Source organism: Balaenoptera acutorostrata, chromosome 2 (assembly GCF_949987535.1).
Source record: "Balaenoptera acutorostrata chromosome 2, mBalAcu1.1, whole genome shotgun sequence".
NCBI classification, from domain to species: Eukaryota; Metazoa; Chordata; class Mammalia; order Artiodactyla; family Balaenopteridae; genus Balaenoptera; species Balaenoptera acutorostrata.
Window position 1 is genome coordinate 135851105 of NC_080065.1, and position 18308 is coordinate 135869412.

The 18308-nt window shown below is 48.0% G+C and overlaps 1 protein-coding gene and 1 pseudogene across 3 annotated transcripts in view; one reads left to right on the forward strand and one right to left on the reverse strand.

The window, feature by feature from the left end:
• Nucleotides 1-8606: 8606 nt before the first annotated feature.
• Nucleotides 8607-18308, reverse strand: part of ANXA6 (annexin A6) — a 54195-nt gene continuing 44493 nt past the window's right edge. For all 3 annotated transcript variants that reach the window (XM_057539970.1, XM_057539968.1, XM_057539969.1), the window contains 3 exons: nucleotides 16926-16984; nucleotides 15450-15572; nucleotides 8607-9021 (listed from right to left, as the gene is read on the reverse strand). In XM_057539970.1, the coding sequence (XP_057395953.1) occupies nucleotides 8962-9021; nucleotides 15450-15572; nucleotides 16926-16984 (242 nt within the window). In that variant the 3' untranslated portion in view covers nucleotides 8607-8961. The remainder of the gene's footprint in view (nucleotides 9022-15449; nucleotides 15573-16925; nucleotides 16985-18308) is intronic.
• LOC103011576 (N-acetyllactosaminide beta-1,3-N-acetylglucosaminyltransferase 2-like) lies at nucleotides 11208-12646 on the forward strand (annotated as a pseudogene).

Genomic DNA, 18308 nt, shown 5'->3' on the forward strand with positions numbered 1-18308 from the left:
AGGGCCCTAGAGATGGCACTTTAAATAACGTTTCAGGGGTGGTCTTAGTACTTAGCAGTTTGAGAAGTCCAAGCTCCCTAAGCTGGGTCTTCCAACTCCAAAGTGAGAATTACCTGCTCAGATACAGGCAGCCAAGAACTCACCGTCATGAACTAGCGGGAAGTACCAAGTATGCTAGCACTTCTCTGGGTCACCCAAACATCAGATCTGTGACTTTTGCAAAAATGCTTTGAGTCCACAAGCATCCACTAGGTGCTAGGCCCATTGCTGTTGCTGACTCACTATGTGACCTCAGTGGAAATTTCCTCTCTCTGTCTCTCACCTTCCTCATTTGTGAAAAGCGGTCAATTCTCTTTGCCCATCTATAACCAGGGAATAGCTTTGTGCGTAGAGGTATGTCCATCAGGATGATTTCATAAAGAATATCATAGGGGGCTTCTCTGGTGGCGCAGTGGTTGAGAGTCTGCCTGCCGGTGCGGGGGACATGGGTTCGAGCCCTGGTCTGGGAAGATCCCACATGCCGCGGAGCGACTAGGCCCGTGAGCCACAATTGCTGAGCCTGCGCGTCTGGAGCCTGTGCTCCGCAACGGGAGAGGCCGCGATAGTGGGAGGCCCGCGCACCGCGATGAAGAGTGGCCCCCACTTGCCGCAGCTAGGGGAAGCCCTCGCACAGAAACGAAGACCCAACACAGCCATAAATAAATAAAGAAATAAAATTAAAAAAAAAAAAAAGGGAAAATTCTCTTTGAAAAAAAAAAAAAAGAATATCATAGGTGAGGGGTCTGTCAACTTTAGTGTCCGTCAGAATCATCTGATCCATTTGGTCTTGGGTGGGGGCCTTAGATCAGCGGTTCTCAATCCAGGCAGCACATGAGAATCACCTGGGGAGCCTTGTAAAAATACAGATGCCCAGGCCCCACCCCAGAGTAATTACAGCAGAATCTCAGGGGGGTGTGGCCTGGGATTGGTATTTTAAAAGCTCCCCAGGGCTTCCCTGGTGGCGCAGTGGTTAAGAATCCGCTTGCCAATGCAGGGGGCACGGGTTTGAGCCCTGGTTCAGGAAGATCCCACATGCCGTGGAGCAACTATGCCCGTGCACCACAGCTACCGAGCCTGCGCTCTAGAGCCCGCGAACCACAACTACTGAGCCCACGTGCCACAACTACTGAAGCCCGCGCGCCTGGAGTCCGTGCTCTGCAGCAAGAGAAGCCACTGCAATAAGACCGCGTGCTGCAACGAAGAGTAGCCCCCGCTCGCCACAACTAGAGAAAGCCCGCGCACAGCAGTGAAGACCCAATGCAGCCAAAAATAAATAAAAATAAAATTAATTAATTAAATTTAAAAATAAATAAATAAATAAAAACTCCCCAGTTGATTCAAAGTTGTGACCACTGCTCTCAAAGGTCTTTTCTAACAGTTGGTGCTGATGCAGGTGGTTGCAGGACCTCACTGTTTCCTTTTTTTGTACCAGGGAAGGTAGCTTCTCAGTACCAGGGTCAGAGACCAGGAGGAGAACAGATCTTAGCATCTGGAGAGCTCTATCCCTCTTCTGTGGGTCACAGGACATCATACATGGTAGATGTGAAAGGAAAAATTAAAACTCAAACTAAGTCACTACGAGGAGAGGAGGTACATATAATTCTGTCAACACCTGAAAAATGGAATTCAGGGATGCATTTTGCAAAATTGTTCTTTCCAAGGAAGCAGAAACAGGGCAGGCGGTATGTAGCAAGAGTCAAAGGAAGAAGATCCAAGGACAAATGCTGCAAGACTGCGCTGCTGAAGGAAGTGGTTTCTTAGCTTATCAGCTCTGGAACAAAGCTTTGAGATTATCCAGACCAAACCCCTGGCCAGATGGAAGGAGAACCTAAGGCCCAGGGAGGGGGAGGCATGTGCCCAAGGTCGAGTTAGCTTTACAATCCAGGCTTCCAGAACACCTCCTGCCTGCTGCCCTTTACTCTGTCCCTCAAGCACGTATCACTTCTGCTTTTGTTCCAGATTCCCAGCCCACCCTCTACCCTCACACCCTCTTGGACAGCACCCAGGATCAAAGGATGGGACTAAATCTGTGAGCCTGGATCTACACCGGCCAGATGACAGGGACGAAAGCCAGCGGGAGACTGGGGGGAGCTGGAGAGGAAGGAGCAGTGTCTGATGATGCGGCCTGACCTCAGAAAGGAAGCCTGGTCACCAGGGGGAATTTCCCCGGGGTGAGGTCTCACGTCTATGCAAATATTGCACTCCAATTAACCTGGACCCCAGGATGGGAGAGAGGCAGGGGAGAGAGGGGACCCTGGGAGAGGCAGGGAATTGGGAAGGCAGGTAATAGGGCCTGAACTTCCCAGGTACCAGGCATTGTGCTAGGGTCTTTGTGTGCTTAATCTCATTTTGTTCCTGAGACATCCTCCTAAGTAGGAAGGTTGGGAGCCTGAGACCCAGTAAGGGGAAGGTACATTTGCCCATGAGAAAGCACAGCACATTCTGACCCCGAGGGGAGAGGCCATGATGATGATGGGTCTGGTGCTGCAGCTGCTGACTAAGGTGACAGTAATGGGGCCCAAGTCTGAGAAGTCTGGCAGTTTCGTTTTAGGTTTCCATCTCACTCACCTGGGGAGTTTTATTCTGGAAACAGAGAAAAGGCATCAGGGATGTAGTGACCCTGACTTCCTGTGGGCAAATCCGAGTCCTCAAGTTTTCCCAGGTTCAAGGGTAGGAGGGTGCGGGGTGGCAGCTGGCGCTGTTAACCCTTTCACCATCAGCTTCTTCTAGAACACTCCAAGAAAAGTGGAGAACGGGCTGGAGGCTTTTGAAGGAAAATCTCTCTTTCCCTCCTGCATCTTTACATTTCACTCACCTGAGGCTCACTTCCTCCAGGAATCCTTTCCCGGGGATTCTGCTCCATTGCAAGGCTGATTTCCACCCCCTCCTCCAGGGAGCTGGTCTTGCCTCCCCAGAGCTCAAGGCAGGGTAGTTAGGCCCAAAGTCTGCCTGCCAGACAGCCTGGTTGTTTCTCCTCCTATCGAAGAACAGAATGAAGTACACACACAGGAACAGGCAGGTCACAGGTTCCTAGAGTTGTGTGCTGCACAGCAAGGCTGTGTGCCAAGAAAAGCATGAGCTCACACGTGCCCTAGCGAGTGTGTGTGTAAAGCAAGTTTGGGTGCTTGTGTGAGGCCCTTCCTGTGTGGCCAGCAGTGCATCTGTGGGCAGCGATGTCTGTCTTTCTATTTGTGACCAACCGTGTTGTGGAGGCCTAATCATATTTCTCTCTGTGGTCAAGAACGTGTGTTTCTGATTCTGGGTATACAAAGTGTGTGTCCCTGTGGCTGTGTCTGGTGGTGATTTGGAATTGTGTGTGTGTGTGTGTGTGTGTGTGTGTGTGTGTGTGTGGTAAGTAGTACTTATGGGCTTTGAGTGGATACCCGATGTGTGGGAAAGTGGAAATGGAGATCGCTGGCCCAGCACAGGCTTGGGATCTCTGTGTCATCCCCCGCCCTCCCTGCTCTCCTATCAGGCCCTCCCATCCCCACCCATGGCTATCTCCAGGTCAAGGTCCATGGCCATCTCAGTGGGATAGCCACTAGGGGGTTCTGGCTACAGCTGGCAGCGCTGAAGGCAGGTGGTGGGGCTAGAGGAAGGGGTGGGACCATCCCACAGAATCTGTTAACTGCTAGACACCTGGGCCTGGGGGAAGGGCCCGTTCCCAGATGGCTCTGGTTGAGGGCCTCCTCAGTCCTCACCTAGCTGAGCGGAGGGCAATGGGATGGCCCGCACCAGGGACCTTGACCTCTTCCTGCCTTTAAAGCACTTCCTGCTGCCTCTGGGTTCCCAGGTGATGACACCTGGCTTCACCTCGGCCTCCCTCTCTTGTTTCCCACGGCAGGTCAGGCAGTTTCCTTGGTTTCTTGTTCCTTCTTGTGTCTTTCTTCTCTATTCTCCATCTCTGCTTCCCCCTACCCTGGCTCGGGTCCTCATCCCTCCAGGTCAGGGGAATAACTGCAAGCCTGTCCGATGGTCTCCCAGCCGCTGGGCTGGTCTCCTCCTCCACGCAGGGCCCCAGAGATGGCTTTCTAAAGGATGTCTCTGATCATACTACTCCCATCCCCAGCGCATTCAGGGGCTGGCCAGGGCCCAGAGGGTAAGCGCTACACTCCAGCCCGGACTCTCCGTGACCTTCCCAAACGGTGTCTTCACGCTGGGTGCGGGGCCCAGGACCTCCAAGAGCATACCCCACCCACCGCCTCCAATTCCCACCTCTGTACCTTTACTCAAGTTGTCCCTGCCTGCCATTCTCTCCCGCCTTCAGTATCTTTTACTACTGAGAGCTTCTCTGCCCATCTTTTGAGGTGCTTCTCACATGCCCTCTTTCCAGGGAGATTTTTCAGGCCTCTCTGTAGTTAATCTGTGGCCTCTTCACTTGGTACCCCTTCCTACTGCGTGTTTGGTTGAATTTTTCTTATAATCTTTCCCGACTTAGCTCTCTGAAGATAAGGAGAACAGTTGTAGGGACTCAGTTACATCAGAGGCTCTTGAAAGAGACTCCTCCTCTCTGTCTTTCTCTGCTCTGAAATGGAATCCAGCCTATTCATTAATAACAAAGAGTTGATAATTATTGAGTCTTTGCTGTGTCCTGGACAGTGTCCCCAGATATAGACATGCATTGCCTTAGTTCATCTTCACAACAACCCTGTGAGATAGAAACCTTGGTTGTTCCCATTTTACAGATAAGGACATCAAGGCATAGTGAGGCCAAGCAACTTATCTACTTCTCAGTGGTTGGCTGGCATTCAAATCCAGGCCAGTCTGCCTGCCTCCCTCCCTCCATAGATCTAACTAGGCTCAGTGACAGAACTAGAATTTCCCATTCGCCTAACTGCAGCTGTGAAGTGGGGAAGTCTGCCCTGGGAAACCTGAGGTCTGAGGGGAGCGGGGAGGCCCGTTAGAGCAGTGATTTACCGCTCTGGGTTCTGAAATTTGGACTGCGCAACTTGACACTTCTCCCTCCTGTTCTCAGCTCTGCCATCAGGAGGAAGAGGAGGATGTGTCATCCGAGAGAGCAGAGCCGGAATCAGGAGACCCGGGTGCTAGTTGCAGGTCTAGCCCTTGCTCACAGCACGGCCATAGTCTGCTCTGTGGGCCTCGATTTCCAAACTTGGGAAATAAGAGGGTTGGTTTGGATGATCTCTAAGACCATTTCCAGCTCAGTCAATCCATGATGTGCTGTCTTCAGGCAATTTGCGTCACCACTTGGACCCTGAGTTTCCTCGTTAGTAGAATGAGGTGCTCACCCCTGCACAGCAGCAGAGGATTATTGAGGAGGGGGATCACTCCAGTGGGATCACTCTGGCGATGGTGACTCGCGGCTCTCAGCAAAGCCGGGCACAGCAAGTTATCAGGGTGCTGTAAACAGCGAACAGTTCACACAATGTTCTCCAACAGCAGGAAATGTGATGGCAGCGATTCCCAAATAGTCGCTCTCTGCTCAGCTTAAAAGGGCAACCTCCTCCCAGCCAGCCACTTCCTTCAGACATTTCCTCCTGGTCCCAAAGACCAAGGTGGGCGCAGCCCAGTCCAGAGCTGCCGAGAAGCATTTGCCCTGAGAGAAAAGGCACGGCCCAGGGCAGGAGGGGAGCAGTCAGGAGCTGGAGGGAAGCCGACTCTGGGCTGAAGCCCTCTCAGAGGGGAAGACTGAAGAAAGTGGAAGGACGTGCAGGGTGTTGACAGAAGCACTGGACCAGGGCCAGGACTGCACGGTTCCAGTTCTTTCTGCCGCTGAAAGGCTATGTGACCCTAAGCCTGCTGCTTCCTCTCTGTGAAGTGACAGTTGTGTGACTGGCTGAGAGGGAGGTGAGAATTTCTGAGGGCCCCTTCCACACGAGAGCATCACGACCATCCTCCTGTGCTCCCACTTTGAGACAGCAGCCGTCTGGGCTTCTGCTTTCTCTTTCCTTTTAGTTTTAATTTAGTCCCCACCACTTCTCTCCGTTGAACTTTGGCCACAGAAACAACCTCCAGTGTTGTTTAGTACAGTTTTGGAGACGGCTGGATGGGAGGGACACTTGAACATAATCTTTTACGGATTAGGACCACAACGGTCTAAGTTTTTCTATCTTTAGCATCTTGCACATGGCATGGCACATAGGAGGCATAGTAAGCATAAGGTGCATGAGTGGATGGATGAATGAAAGAATGAGGTGCCTTGGATTCAGAATAGTGGTTACTCCCTCCTCTGCCACAGCTCCAAGGAAAAAGCGGGGTTTGCTCTGCAGGTACTTGGGACTTAGCGCAACTGTTGTAGTAGCCTCCCAACTGGCCACCCTCCCTTCATAGGCTTTCCTTAAATTCATAGAGGCTTACCTTCCCAGGCCAAGAACCTGCAAAGGCTCCCCCTGGGTTATGAGATAAAATCCTGACTTACAAGGTCCTCTAATTGGATGCAAACTCCCAATTCTAATCTCATCTACCTCCCCTCAAAACGCTGAGGGTCTCCCCTCCTACTGCTGACCAATCCCAGAATGCAACATACTTTAACTGAAAACTCAAGTTAACCTAAGTGAAAACTGCATGTTGAGGGATTAGTGTCGTGTCTGGTACACGGCCAGTGCTCCGTTTGAGCTATCCTTCTTCCTGCTTTCCAGGAATTCTAGAAATTCCTGGTTTCTCCACTTGTGTATTCCCCTCAGCCTCATGAGGTCTTCCCATGGCCTCAGATTTCATCACTCTTTCCTTTCCATCCCCAGACTATTTTTCCCTCGGAGTTTTTTTTTTTTTTTTTTTGGCTGCCCTGTGTGGCGCGAGGGGATCTTAGTTTCCCGATCAGGGATCAAAACCCGTGCCCCCTGCATTGGGAGCACAGAGTCTTAACCACTGGAGCACCAAAGTCCCCCCTCGGTGCATACTTTTAAGGCGCTTCCATACTTGTCTTCTGATGCCTCTGTGGTGCGCAGCTGATGACTTTTTGAAAACAAGCTCAAGGAAACATCTTGGGTGCCACCTCCCGGCTTCTACAATGGGGCTTGGCTCAGGGCAGGTGGTACTGGCAGCTGACTCGGAGCCAGACGGCCCCAAACGTCCACGAATCATTTCATTTACTCCACAAAGGCTGTGCCACAGGTAGGACTGGGCCCTGTCTTACAAACGAGGAAACTGAGGCTTAGAGAGATAACATGCTCACGGTCAGTTAGTGGCAAAGGTCTGACTCCACAGCTCTGAACCACTGTGTTAATTTATCTTCGCTAACAGTTACATTAAGTTGGGCAAAGAGTCAAACAAGCTCTCAGCTGACCCTCATGGGGTTTGGGCTCACAGCCTGGTGGAGGGAAGGAAGTGGGGAAGACACAAGGTAAACTGCCTGACTTTCAGACTCATTACGTCAGAGATGAAGAGAGGGCTCTTCGAGACTGTTAGGTCCAACCCCTCACTGTACAAATGGAGTCACTGAAGCCCAGTGAGGGCAGGGGCTGGTCCAAGGTCACACAAGACCAGACTCGGGACTTCCCTGGCGGTCTAGTGGTTAAGACTGTGCTTCCACTGCCAGGGGGCACGGGTTTGATCCCTGGTCGGGGAACTAAGATCCCGCATGCCATGCACAATGCAGCCAAAAAAATAAATAAATAAGAAAAAAAGAAAAAAGTAAAGAAAAAAAAAAAAAAAGACCAGACGCAGCACGTTTCCCAACGTCCCCACGCCATTCCCTGCTCAGCAACTACAATAAACACACGCTGAACTGCAGGAGAGGGCAGGGCAGTGGGCCAGGGAGCAGAGCCCTCCAGCCAGTAGGCACCCACATGCCGTGGTCGCTAGATAACTTTAGATCTGAGTCCCACGGCAGAAGCAGAGCTGGGGGAAGGGAGATGGAGAAAGTGCAGCTGACCTCCCGTTGATCACTGATTTTCACAAAGTGGAAGCTTTCCACAGGCCTCCCCAGATCACGATCACATCTGGTGCCCCTGAAGAGTTCAAAAGAGGAAGTCTGGGCTCGGATGTCATGGATGAAGCGTGCACAGAGAAACATCCAGGTAGCAGAGGGAGGAGAGCGGACCCAAGACCCAGACCCGGCTGCGCCAGCCTTCCCAGGCTGACCTGAGCTCAGACCCTCATTCGGGATTCCCAGGAAGGGATGGGAAGATAGAAAGTCACTCCTGGGCAGGTTAACACCTCAGCTCTAATGGCAACAATCTGGGCTGCAGGTTCTAGGTCAAAACCACAGGTCCCTCTTGGAAATGTATGTATGTGTCTGTATGTCTCTTTTTATTTAAAGAGAGGAGAAATGGAAAGGGAATGATTTGGAGGCACGTCCTAGAATGTCAATGTTACAAAGCCAAGATCTTTTTGTCGAACTCTCTCATTTTGTAGCCAAGAACATAGAGACTCAGGGAGGGAAAGAGACTGGTGCAAGGTCATAAAGCAAGTGTGGGGCGGATACAAATTTGAACCCAGGTATTTGGACTCCTGGTTCATTGGTCTAGCACAATAACCGGGACAGAGGCGGTGGTGAAACGGTGGGAGGACTGTCAGTTGGCCTGAAGATATTTCTTCCTCCCCACCACCCCCAGAACTGGCACCTGCCACCACACCCCACCATGCAAAGCACACACATCACTCGCTTCACATTCAGAGGCTCAGCATGTTTTTGGCTTCGACAAAGCCCAAACCAGGGCAGGGACTGTGACAAGGGACGGAAGCTGTGAAGGCAGGAGGAGGAAGATGGGGAGCGGAGGTGGACGGGATCAATGGCTACGGTTCTTCAGCCACTCAGACGTGAGTAGGAGTGACCGTGCCGCGCCCTTACTGGCTAGTGGGAGTGGGAGCTTTTCCTAAACCCCAGCTGAAGACAAGAGCCCACCCCGGCCCCTCCCCCCACCCCTGTCCCTTCTTTAGTCTCTGAAGCTGGAGCATCAGGCTGGGTCGTGGCGGGGGATGACCACTTCTTAGCAGAGGTGCCCGCCAGCGCCGGCGGTCCTAGTCCTCGCCTCCGCAGACAGCCAGCAAGGCCTTCAGGAAGTGACCGGAGGTGTCGCCCTGGCAGGGGTAGAGGGAGAGCAGAGTGAGTGAAACAATCCTGATGACCTCAAGGCCCCCTCCTCCCAGCTGCTGGCAGCCTGGATGTCTCCCTAGTACGTAGATGTGACCATGTCCCTTCCGTGGCTCCCCATCATCCTCAGGAAAGTGTCCAAGCTCTAGGCCTGGCTTCAAGGCCTTGTGGGGTCTGACCCGCATGAAGCTCTGTGGCTTCACCTCCCCCCTTCCTTCCGGGAGCATCTTGGTCATCTTACTACCTATATACCTACCATTGCTCCACCTAGCACGCCCTCCACACTGCCCCCAAATCCTGTCTGCCATCAGATGCCCCCTCCTCTGTGAAGGGTTCCTGCCTCTATTCTTGTCTCCTCCCATGGCTGCCTTGCACCCTGCTAACCCTCCCCCCATGGCCATTAACACAAGTGTGATGGCAGCGGTCCCTAAACTTTTTGGCACCGGGGACTGGTTTCGTGGAAGACAATTTTCCCACGAACCATGGTTGGGGGTGAGGGGTGGGGGATGGTTCAGCGGGAATGCGAGCGATGGGGAGCGACAGGTGAAGCTTCACTTGCTCGCCCGCCACTCACCTCCTGCTGTGCGGCCCAGTTCCTAACAGCCCGTGGAACGGTACCAATCTGCGGCCCAGGATTGGGGACCCCTGTGTTACGGGATTCCTTATTTGAACAAACATTATCGAGCACTTACTGGGTAACAGGCCCTTGCAAGAATTTATGTGACCATCATTGGATTTATGTTGTATTGTCTGGCATACGACAGGGCTATGGGGGGGAGGGAGCAGACTTTCTCCCTCTTTTTAGAGGGCTCCTGTCATTTTTATCATATTTTTTGTTTTTGTAGTTTTTGATATATGATTAAAAATAATACATCAGGACTTCCCTGGTGGCGCAGTGGTTAAGAATCCGCCTGCCAATGCATGGGACACGGGTTCGAGCCCTGGTCCGGGAAGATCCCGCATGCCACGGAGCAACTAAGCCCGTGGCCACAATGACTGAGCCTGCACTCTAGAGCCCGCGAGCCACAACTACTGAGCCCACGTGCCACAACTACTGAGCCCACGTACCACAACTACTGAAGCTTGTGTGCATGGAGCCTGTGCTCCACAACAAGAGAAGCCACCACACCACAACGAAGAGTAGCCCCTGTTTGCCACAACTAGAGAAAGCCCAAGGGCAGCAACGAAGACCCAACACAGCCAAAAGTAAATAAATAAATAAAGTTATAGATTAAAAAAAAAGAGGAACTTTCCTCTTTAAAAAAAAAAAATCACTGTTGTAAACAATTCAAATCAAAGGATTATACAATAAAAGTCTCCCTCCTACCCCAACCCCTAATTTGCTAAATCAAGAGGTAGCCACTGTTGTATTTACTTGTGTGATTTTCTAGCAATGCTTTTCCATATGCATATACAAATATGTATATATGCATAATGTCCCTTTTCTGCAGAGCATTCATACTATTCTGGGCCATAATTTTTGACTTAGAGAAGATCCCAAATCAGCACACAGAGCCTCCTCATGCTTTTTCATGGCTGTACTGTACTCTATCATATGGATGCACTGTAATTTATTTAACCAGTTCTGTATGAAGGGCTTCCAATCTTTTGCTACTATAAAAGAATGCTGGCATAACTATTCCCGTACGTGTCTTTGAGAACACATGTGGCTATGTCCATAGGATAAACTCCTACAAGTAGAATTATCAAGCCCAAAGTATATGCATTTAAAAATTTTAAACTGCCAAACGACCCTTTAAAGATGTGCTACCAATTTACATCACAAGGAGACATCACCTCATACCTGTCAGAACGGCTATTATCAAAAAGAAAACAAATAACAAGTGGTGAGGATGTGGAGAAAAGAGAACCCTCGTGCACTCTTGGTGGGAATGTAAATTGGTGCAGCCACTATGGAGAACAGTATGGAAATTCCTCAAAAAATTAAAAATAGAACAAACGCCAGAGGTGAGCTGAGCCGGGACCAAGCCGAGGCCAAGCAGTCCCGCCTCAGACACCACCCAGCCGCCCATCGCGGGTGCAATGTATGGAGCGAGAGCTGCGGAGGCGGTCGCTGGGCTGAGCCCCGCGGAGCTGCCGGGACGCGGATGCAGCTGTGACCGCCCGCCCCGGCCCCGCTGAGCAAGAACTGTTCCCGGACAAGATACGAGAAATGAGTGTTGGAAGTCGAAGAATAAAGTTGTTGGGAATCCTGATGATGGTAAATGTCTTCATTTATTTGATTGTGGCAGTCTCCAAAAGCAGTAGCCAAGAAAAAAATGGAAAAGGGGAAGTAATAATACCTAAAGAAAAGTTCTGGAAGATATCTGACCCTCCCAAGGCATACTGGAACAGGGAACAAGAAAAGCTGAACAGGAGGTACAATCCCATTTTGAACATGTTAGCCAACCAGACAGGGGAAGCATACGGATTTTCCAACATAAGCCATCTGAATTATGGTGAACCTGACCTGAGGGTCACATCAGGAGTTTCAGGTTTCGACAGTTTGCCAGACAGATTTAAAGACTTTCTGTTGTATTTGAGATGTTGAAATAATTCACTGCTTATAGATCAACCAGATAAGTGTGCAAAGAAGCCCTTCTTATTGCTGGCGATTAAGTCCCTTACTTCACATTTCGATAGAAGGCAAGCGATTTGGGAATCTTGGGGCAAAGAAACCAATGTCGGGAACCAAACAGTGGTGCAAGTATTCTTATTGGGCCAGACCCCTGCAGAGGACAACCATCCTGACCTTTCAGATATGCTGAAATTGAGAGTGAGAAGCACCAAGACATTCTTATGTGGAATTACAGAGATACCTTCTTCAATTTATCTCTGAAAGAAGTACTCTTTCTCAGGTGGGTGAGCACTTCCTGCCCAAATGCTGAGTTCGTGTTCAAGGGTGATGATGATATTTTTGTGAACACCCGTCCCATCCTGAATCACTTGAATAGCTTTTCCAAGAACAAAGCCAAAGATTTGTTTATGGTTGATGTGATTCCCAATGCTGGACCTCGTCAGGATAAGAAACTGAAGTACTATGTCCCGGAAGTTCTTTACACTGGCGTCTACCCGCCTTATGCAGGGGGGAGGTGGATTCCTGTACTCTGGCCACCTGGCCCTGAGGCTATAAAATGTAACTGACCAGGTCCTTCTCTATCCCATCAATGATGTTTATACTGGAACGTGCCTTCAGAAACTTGGCCTCGTTCCAGAGAAACACAAAGGCTTCAGGACATTTGATACAGAAGAGAAAAACAGGAATAACATTTGTTCCTATGTAGGTTTGATGTTGGTACATAGTAGAAAACCTCAAGAGATAATTGATATTTGGTCTCGGTTGCAAAATGCTTACTTAAGTTGCTAAATTATGTACAAACTAAATTTTGCATAGAAAGATGAATCTCGAATAGTTCCCATGTTATGTTCTCTCACATTAGAGGTAATTTCTATGTAAAACCATCAAAATTGCCTTTATGAGTAGTATCCATATGAGGGTCTCTAAACCTTTCAGTGTAGTGCTTCCTGAAGAGGGAAAGCAGAAGATCCTAATTTTTATGTAGGATATGACAGGACGAATGGTTCTGACCCTTCCTGCTGGCTAGTGGTCATTGTTTTCTAACTTGTCCCCCTTGTCATCTGAAATCATGTTTCTGGAATTTGATCGTGTTATTTTTGTTTTATTTTTGTTTTGCTCTCATATGATGATAACCCTATTTCCCATTATAATGAGTGAACTATCTGCGATTTAGGTATTCATAAACCTATTGGCTACAAAGACATTGTTATATATGACTCAATGCTTTTTGTGAAATGGAATAACATTTTCATGAAATTTGGATGAATTTTTTAAATTGTCTAGAAAAACTGACTTCTTTCAAAATTTCCTGCCGCCACAACATTTCCTTGTGTTAATCTAATCAATCAATTTTGCAAAATGGGAATCACTGTGTGACATGCATCCAGTTTATCTTGTTATGGTCTTATGGTCATAATAAGGAGAAAGCTTAACTATCTTGTATTTGGTTTGCTGTGTGGTGTTGTGATAGTTCTCTCCTTTTTAGTATTTGAAAATAATGAGTATGATTCCATAATCTTCAAACTGAAGATTGAATTGACCCTGGCAACCATATTGTGTTTATGATTTTTCATTGTGAACCAGGAAAGCATATGTAACTTTTGAACTTTAAGTGAAAAGATTTAAGTGGCAGACCTTTTTATCAGTGGTTTGTCAGTTTAAAACTGCAGAATTCTATTCTTGCCATATGGTTACGTGTTGCTTATACAAAATTATTATCCTGAGTAGTGACTGCTTTCCTGTCTCAGTGCAGAAGTGCCTGTGTTTTTATTTATTGTTCAGATCAAATACCAAAACATTTTCTTAAATATATCTTGTATAATATTTTATTTGTATACAGTGTTGTTGATGAATTATTTAACTAGAGCATGGTATTTTAAGTAGTAAGTATAACATATGTTAGATAAAGTTAACTGCTATATTTGAATTAAAAAATATTTTTTTGGGGGGGAATATGAACTAGAATTCTGCCCAACTGTTGCTTATATATACTGTCTTGTAACATGCTTTCTTGAGATATTTTTGTGTTATAGATATGAAGATTCTTACCAGATGTGATACTGGGGACTGTAAGAAGATAGAAATAAAGTCACCATATTTTTAATTGTCATGTGAAAAAAAAATTAAAAATAGAACTACCATATGACTCAGCAATTTCAATCCTGGGTATTTATCCAAAGAAAACAAAAATATTAATTAGAAAAGATGTATGCATTCCTATGTTCATAGCAGCGTTATGTACAAAGCTAAGATATGGAAGCAACCCAAGTGCCCATCAATTGATGAATGGATAAAGAAGATGTGGTATATACATACAATGGAATATTACTCAGCCTTAAAAAAAATGAAATCTTTGCCATATGTTCACTTAGAACATATGCTAAGTGAAATAAGTAAGAAAGAGAAAGAGAAATACTGTATGGTTTCACATATACTCGGAATCTAACAAACAAAATAAATGAACAAACATAACAAAAAAAGAAACAGAGTCATAGATACAGAGAGCAAATAGGTGGTTGCCAGAGGAGAGCTGGTAGAGGGAGGAAAGAAAAAGGTGAGGGAGATTAGAGGCACAAACTTCCAGTTGCAAAATAAATGAGTCATGGGTATGAAATGTACAGCGTGGGAAGTATAGTCAATAACTAATATCTTTGTATGGTGACACGTTGTAACTAGACTTATCATGGTGATCGTTTTGAAATGCATAGAAAAAAATCACTATGTTGTATAACAGGAACTAACCTAGTGTTGTAGGTCAATTATACTTCAAAAACAAACAAACATACAAACAATCTCATAGAAACAGAGATCAGATTTGTGTTTACCAGAGGTAGGGGATGGGGGAGGGGCAACTGGATGAAGGCGGTCAAAAGGTACAAACTATAAGACAAATAAGTATTAGGAATGTAATGTACAACATGATAAATATAATTAACACTGCTGTATGTTATATATAAAAGTTAAGAGAGTAAGCCCTAAGAGTTCTCATCACACACACAAAAAAATTTACTATTTCTTTAATTTTGCATCTATATAAGATGATGGATGTTCACTAAAGTTATTGTGATAAGCACTTCATGATGTATCTACGTCAAATCATCATGCTGTACACCTTAAACTTATTTATGCTATATGTCAATTATATCTCAATAAAACTGGAAGAAAAGAATAATAAAGACGTGCTACCAAGTTACATTTACACCAAGTCTCTATGAGACTGCCTGTGAGCTTCCTCATGGTCTTGTCAACCAAGTATAGCATCAAACTTTAAGATTTTGGTCAGTCCCCAAAATCAAAGCAATGGGCTTCATAAATGAAAAAAGTCAGATACAAAAAATCACATATTACATGATACCACTCACATGAGATAATCAGAAAAGGCAAATCTATAGAGACAGAAAGTCACTTGTAGGCTGCCTAGGGCTGGGGGTGGAAATAGGTAAACAGGTACAAGGGACATCAGTGGGGTGATGAAAATGTTCTAACACTGGACTGTGGTGAAGGCTGTACAACTCATTAACTTTACTAAAAATTACTGATGCCCTTAAACGAGTAAATATCATAAAATTTATGATATTTAAATTACACTCCAATAAAATTGCTTTTAAAAAGCCAAAAAAAAAAAAAGCCTCTTGTTTTATTTGGAAATCTTTATAAGCCTTTGATCCATCCATCTGAAATCTATTTTGGTATAAACAGTGAGGCAGGTCTCCTCTCATTTAGCAATGTCTTGGCTGTTCTAAGAGGTAACATTCTGGGAATAAAAAGGACTTCTAATCTATGTTCAAGCACCTGACACTCACCGCTCCCCCACTGACCTCTCACCCCGCCCCTCACCTCAATGGCTTGGTGGAGAGACTTGTCGTATTTCTCAATGAACTCCTGCCGGATGTTGAGCAGGTCGATCTCACTCCGGGAGACCATGATCCTGGTGAGGGTCTTCTCCTCTGTGCCAGCACCCTGGTGGAGCCAGGCGACAGGGAGAAACACAGGGCAGGAGAAGAAATGGGGTTAGGTCAGGCAGGAACTCATGGGTGTCCCTCTGCCTCTCTCCCTTTTCCCTCCAAAACCAGGATGGGACATCCTGCCTCTGTCTTCCACAAACAGTCCTGACTCAAACTCCCCTGTGCCAGGACTGGCCAGACAGAGGCAAGAACAGTCTGTATGAGTTGAATAGTGTGCCCCCCAAATTCATGTCCACCTAGAACCTTACAAGGTGATCTAATATGGATATAGGGTCTTAGCACACGTAATTAGTTGAGGTTTTACTGCATTTGGGTGAGACCTAGATCCAATGACTGGTGTCCTTACAGGAAGAGGACACATGGACATACACACAGATAAAGGCAGAGACTGGAGGGACACATGCTTAAGCCAGGAAACACCAGGATTCCAGACGCCCACCCGAAGCTAGGAGAAAGGCATGGGAGAGTTTCTCCCTCAGGGCCTCCAAAAGGAACCAGTCCTGCCAACACCTTCATTCTGGACTTCTGGCCTCTAGAATCGTGAAAGAATACATTTCTGTTGTCACTTAAGTTGGGACAGCAGCCCTGGGAAACTAATACAGGGCCCAAGGAGCAGACACAGGACACAAAATATATGGGCAGCCAAGGCCCACTTCTGCTCCCCAAGGAGCTCTGCACACCAGCTGAGGAATCAGAGCCGGCACATGGCAGGGGCTCAGGAGACGGCTGTCATGTTTGTGGACAGCAGGCTGACAGGGCTCTCAGGCTCGCTCCCACCAAACTGCCTGCCCAGGCTCTGTCAGCAGCTGACACTCTACTTGCTGGGCTGAGAGGGTGGCCAGACTGGCTTGGGTTTTCAGGAAGCCAGCGCTAGTCCCAGAGCTGAGCACTTGCTTCCTTTCGTGATCATTGGTCATAGGAGACACTGTGTCATCTGCTCGAATGTGAGCTCCAAGGGGCAGAGACTGTCCTTTTCAGCCCTGAGTCCCCAGGATAAGTTTCTCAACCTTGGCGCCTGGGACCAGATCATTCTCTGTTGCAGGGATCTGTCCTGTACATTGTAGGATGTTTAGCAGCAACCCTGCTCTCTACCCACCAGATGCAAAAAGCAACACTCCCCAAGTTGTGACAACCAAAATGAGTCTGAACATTGTCACATGTTTCCCGGGGGGGCAACGTAAACCCTGGTTGAGAACTACTCTCCTAGAACCAGGCATGAGGCAGATGCTGATACGTATCAAATGGGTGGAAACAAACACAATTCCTGATCCAGGGGATGGCGCACATCTGTGTTTGTGGGGGCAGAAGTGCTCGAAGGGAAAGGAACAGACAAGTTAAGTTTTCTTACCTTCATAGATTTGTAAAGTTTGTCGGCAAAGAAGAGAGGCTTATTCTTGACACTTTGAACTGGTAGGAAGAGGAAAGAGATGCAGGGAACCTGGTCAGAGGAGATGTGCCCAGACCATGGGCCGCTACTGCTGCTAGAGAAGTAGCATCTCCTCTATCCGCAACCTGGGCCCAGGATCGTTGCCAACGCCAGGGTCATATCCAGGGCCTGACACTTTCACTCCCTCTTCCTGATGCCGCCTCCTCTGTCTCATCCCTAGACCTGGCTCTCACTGGGTTGCAACTCGCTTCCTGCTAAGGTGCTTGCAGCTAACTAAGGCTAGTAGAGGACTCAAAGGGAAGAAACCACTCGTGAACCCAAGGTACAGGACCTCAAACTTCTAAGGGCATCAGAATCAAAGAAGAACTTGTTTAAAACTCAGGTTTTGGGCTCCACCCTAGAGACCCAGATTCAAGGAATATTTCAAGCAGAAGTTCTCAAAGTATAGTTCCTGGAAGGCATCAGCATCATCTGGGAGCTTGGTAGAAATGCACATTCTCATACCCATCTGAGGTGTGCTGAATCTGCAACTCGGAAGGTGGGTGACCAACTCATCCCACTTTTCCTGGGACATTCCTGATTTTAGCACAAACCCAGATGGTTGGTCACTCCATTCTGGTGCAGCCTAATGTTTGAGAACCACTGATTGCGAGAAATACTATGCCAAAGAATGTCTGTCAGTATAATTTAGGGCTCGGTGCCAATCCCTAGGGCTGAGTGTTGCCCACTCTTGCCCCATTGGCAGCCCCTGCTGCCCACCCACCCCTCCCCCAGATATTGCCTGCCTAACAACCTCCCACACTTTCGCAAGGCCTGGGGGTCTCTAGCCCTCAGCAGCTGCTGGATTCCAAGGCTCCAGAGCTCACGGGGGCGGGAGGGTGTCTCAGACAGCTTAAGGAGGAGGAATCAGACGCCAGGACCAGAAAGCCAGAATGACTCTGGATATAAAAGTATCTCTATCACGAAGGCAGGGGACGAGAGGCTGAAGCTGTGCATCCCAAGGGCACAGTCACGCAGGAGACAGGCCTGTACCCTCCCCTGCAGCAGGCTCGGGAACCTGTGGGAAAGACCACATTACATACTGACCTTCCCAGGTCCTTATGTAGCTCCCTGCCACCTCCCAAACAAACCCCAAGCTCCTTGGCCTGAAAATGAAAGCTCCTGCCGGCCTCTGCTCTCTCATTGCCTCTGTTCCCCATTCTCTGAACATTCTGTGAATTCCTTTGTGCCTCTGTCCTCCTGGTAAGGAGAAGTTTGCTGTCTGCCTTCCACTACTTTACCTCCCGAATCCACATCCCCAGTCCCATCACCTCCCCCAAGGAGCCTGCCCTGACTCTGACTCGG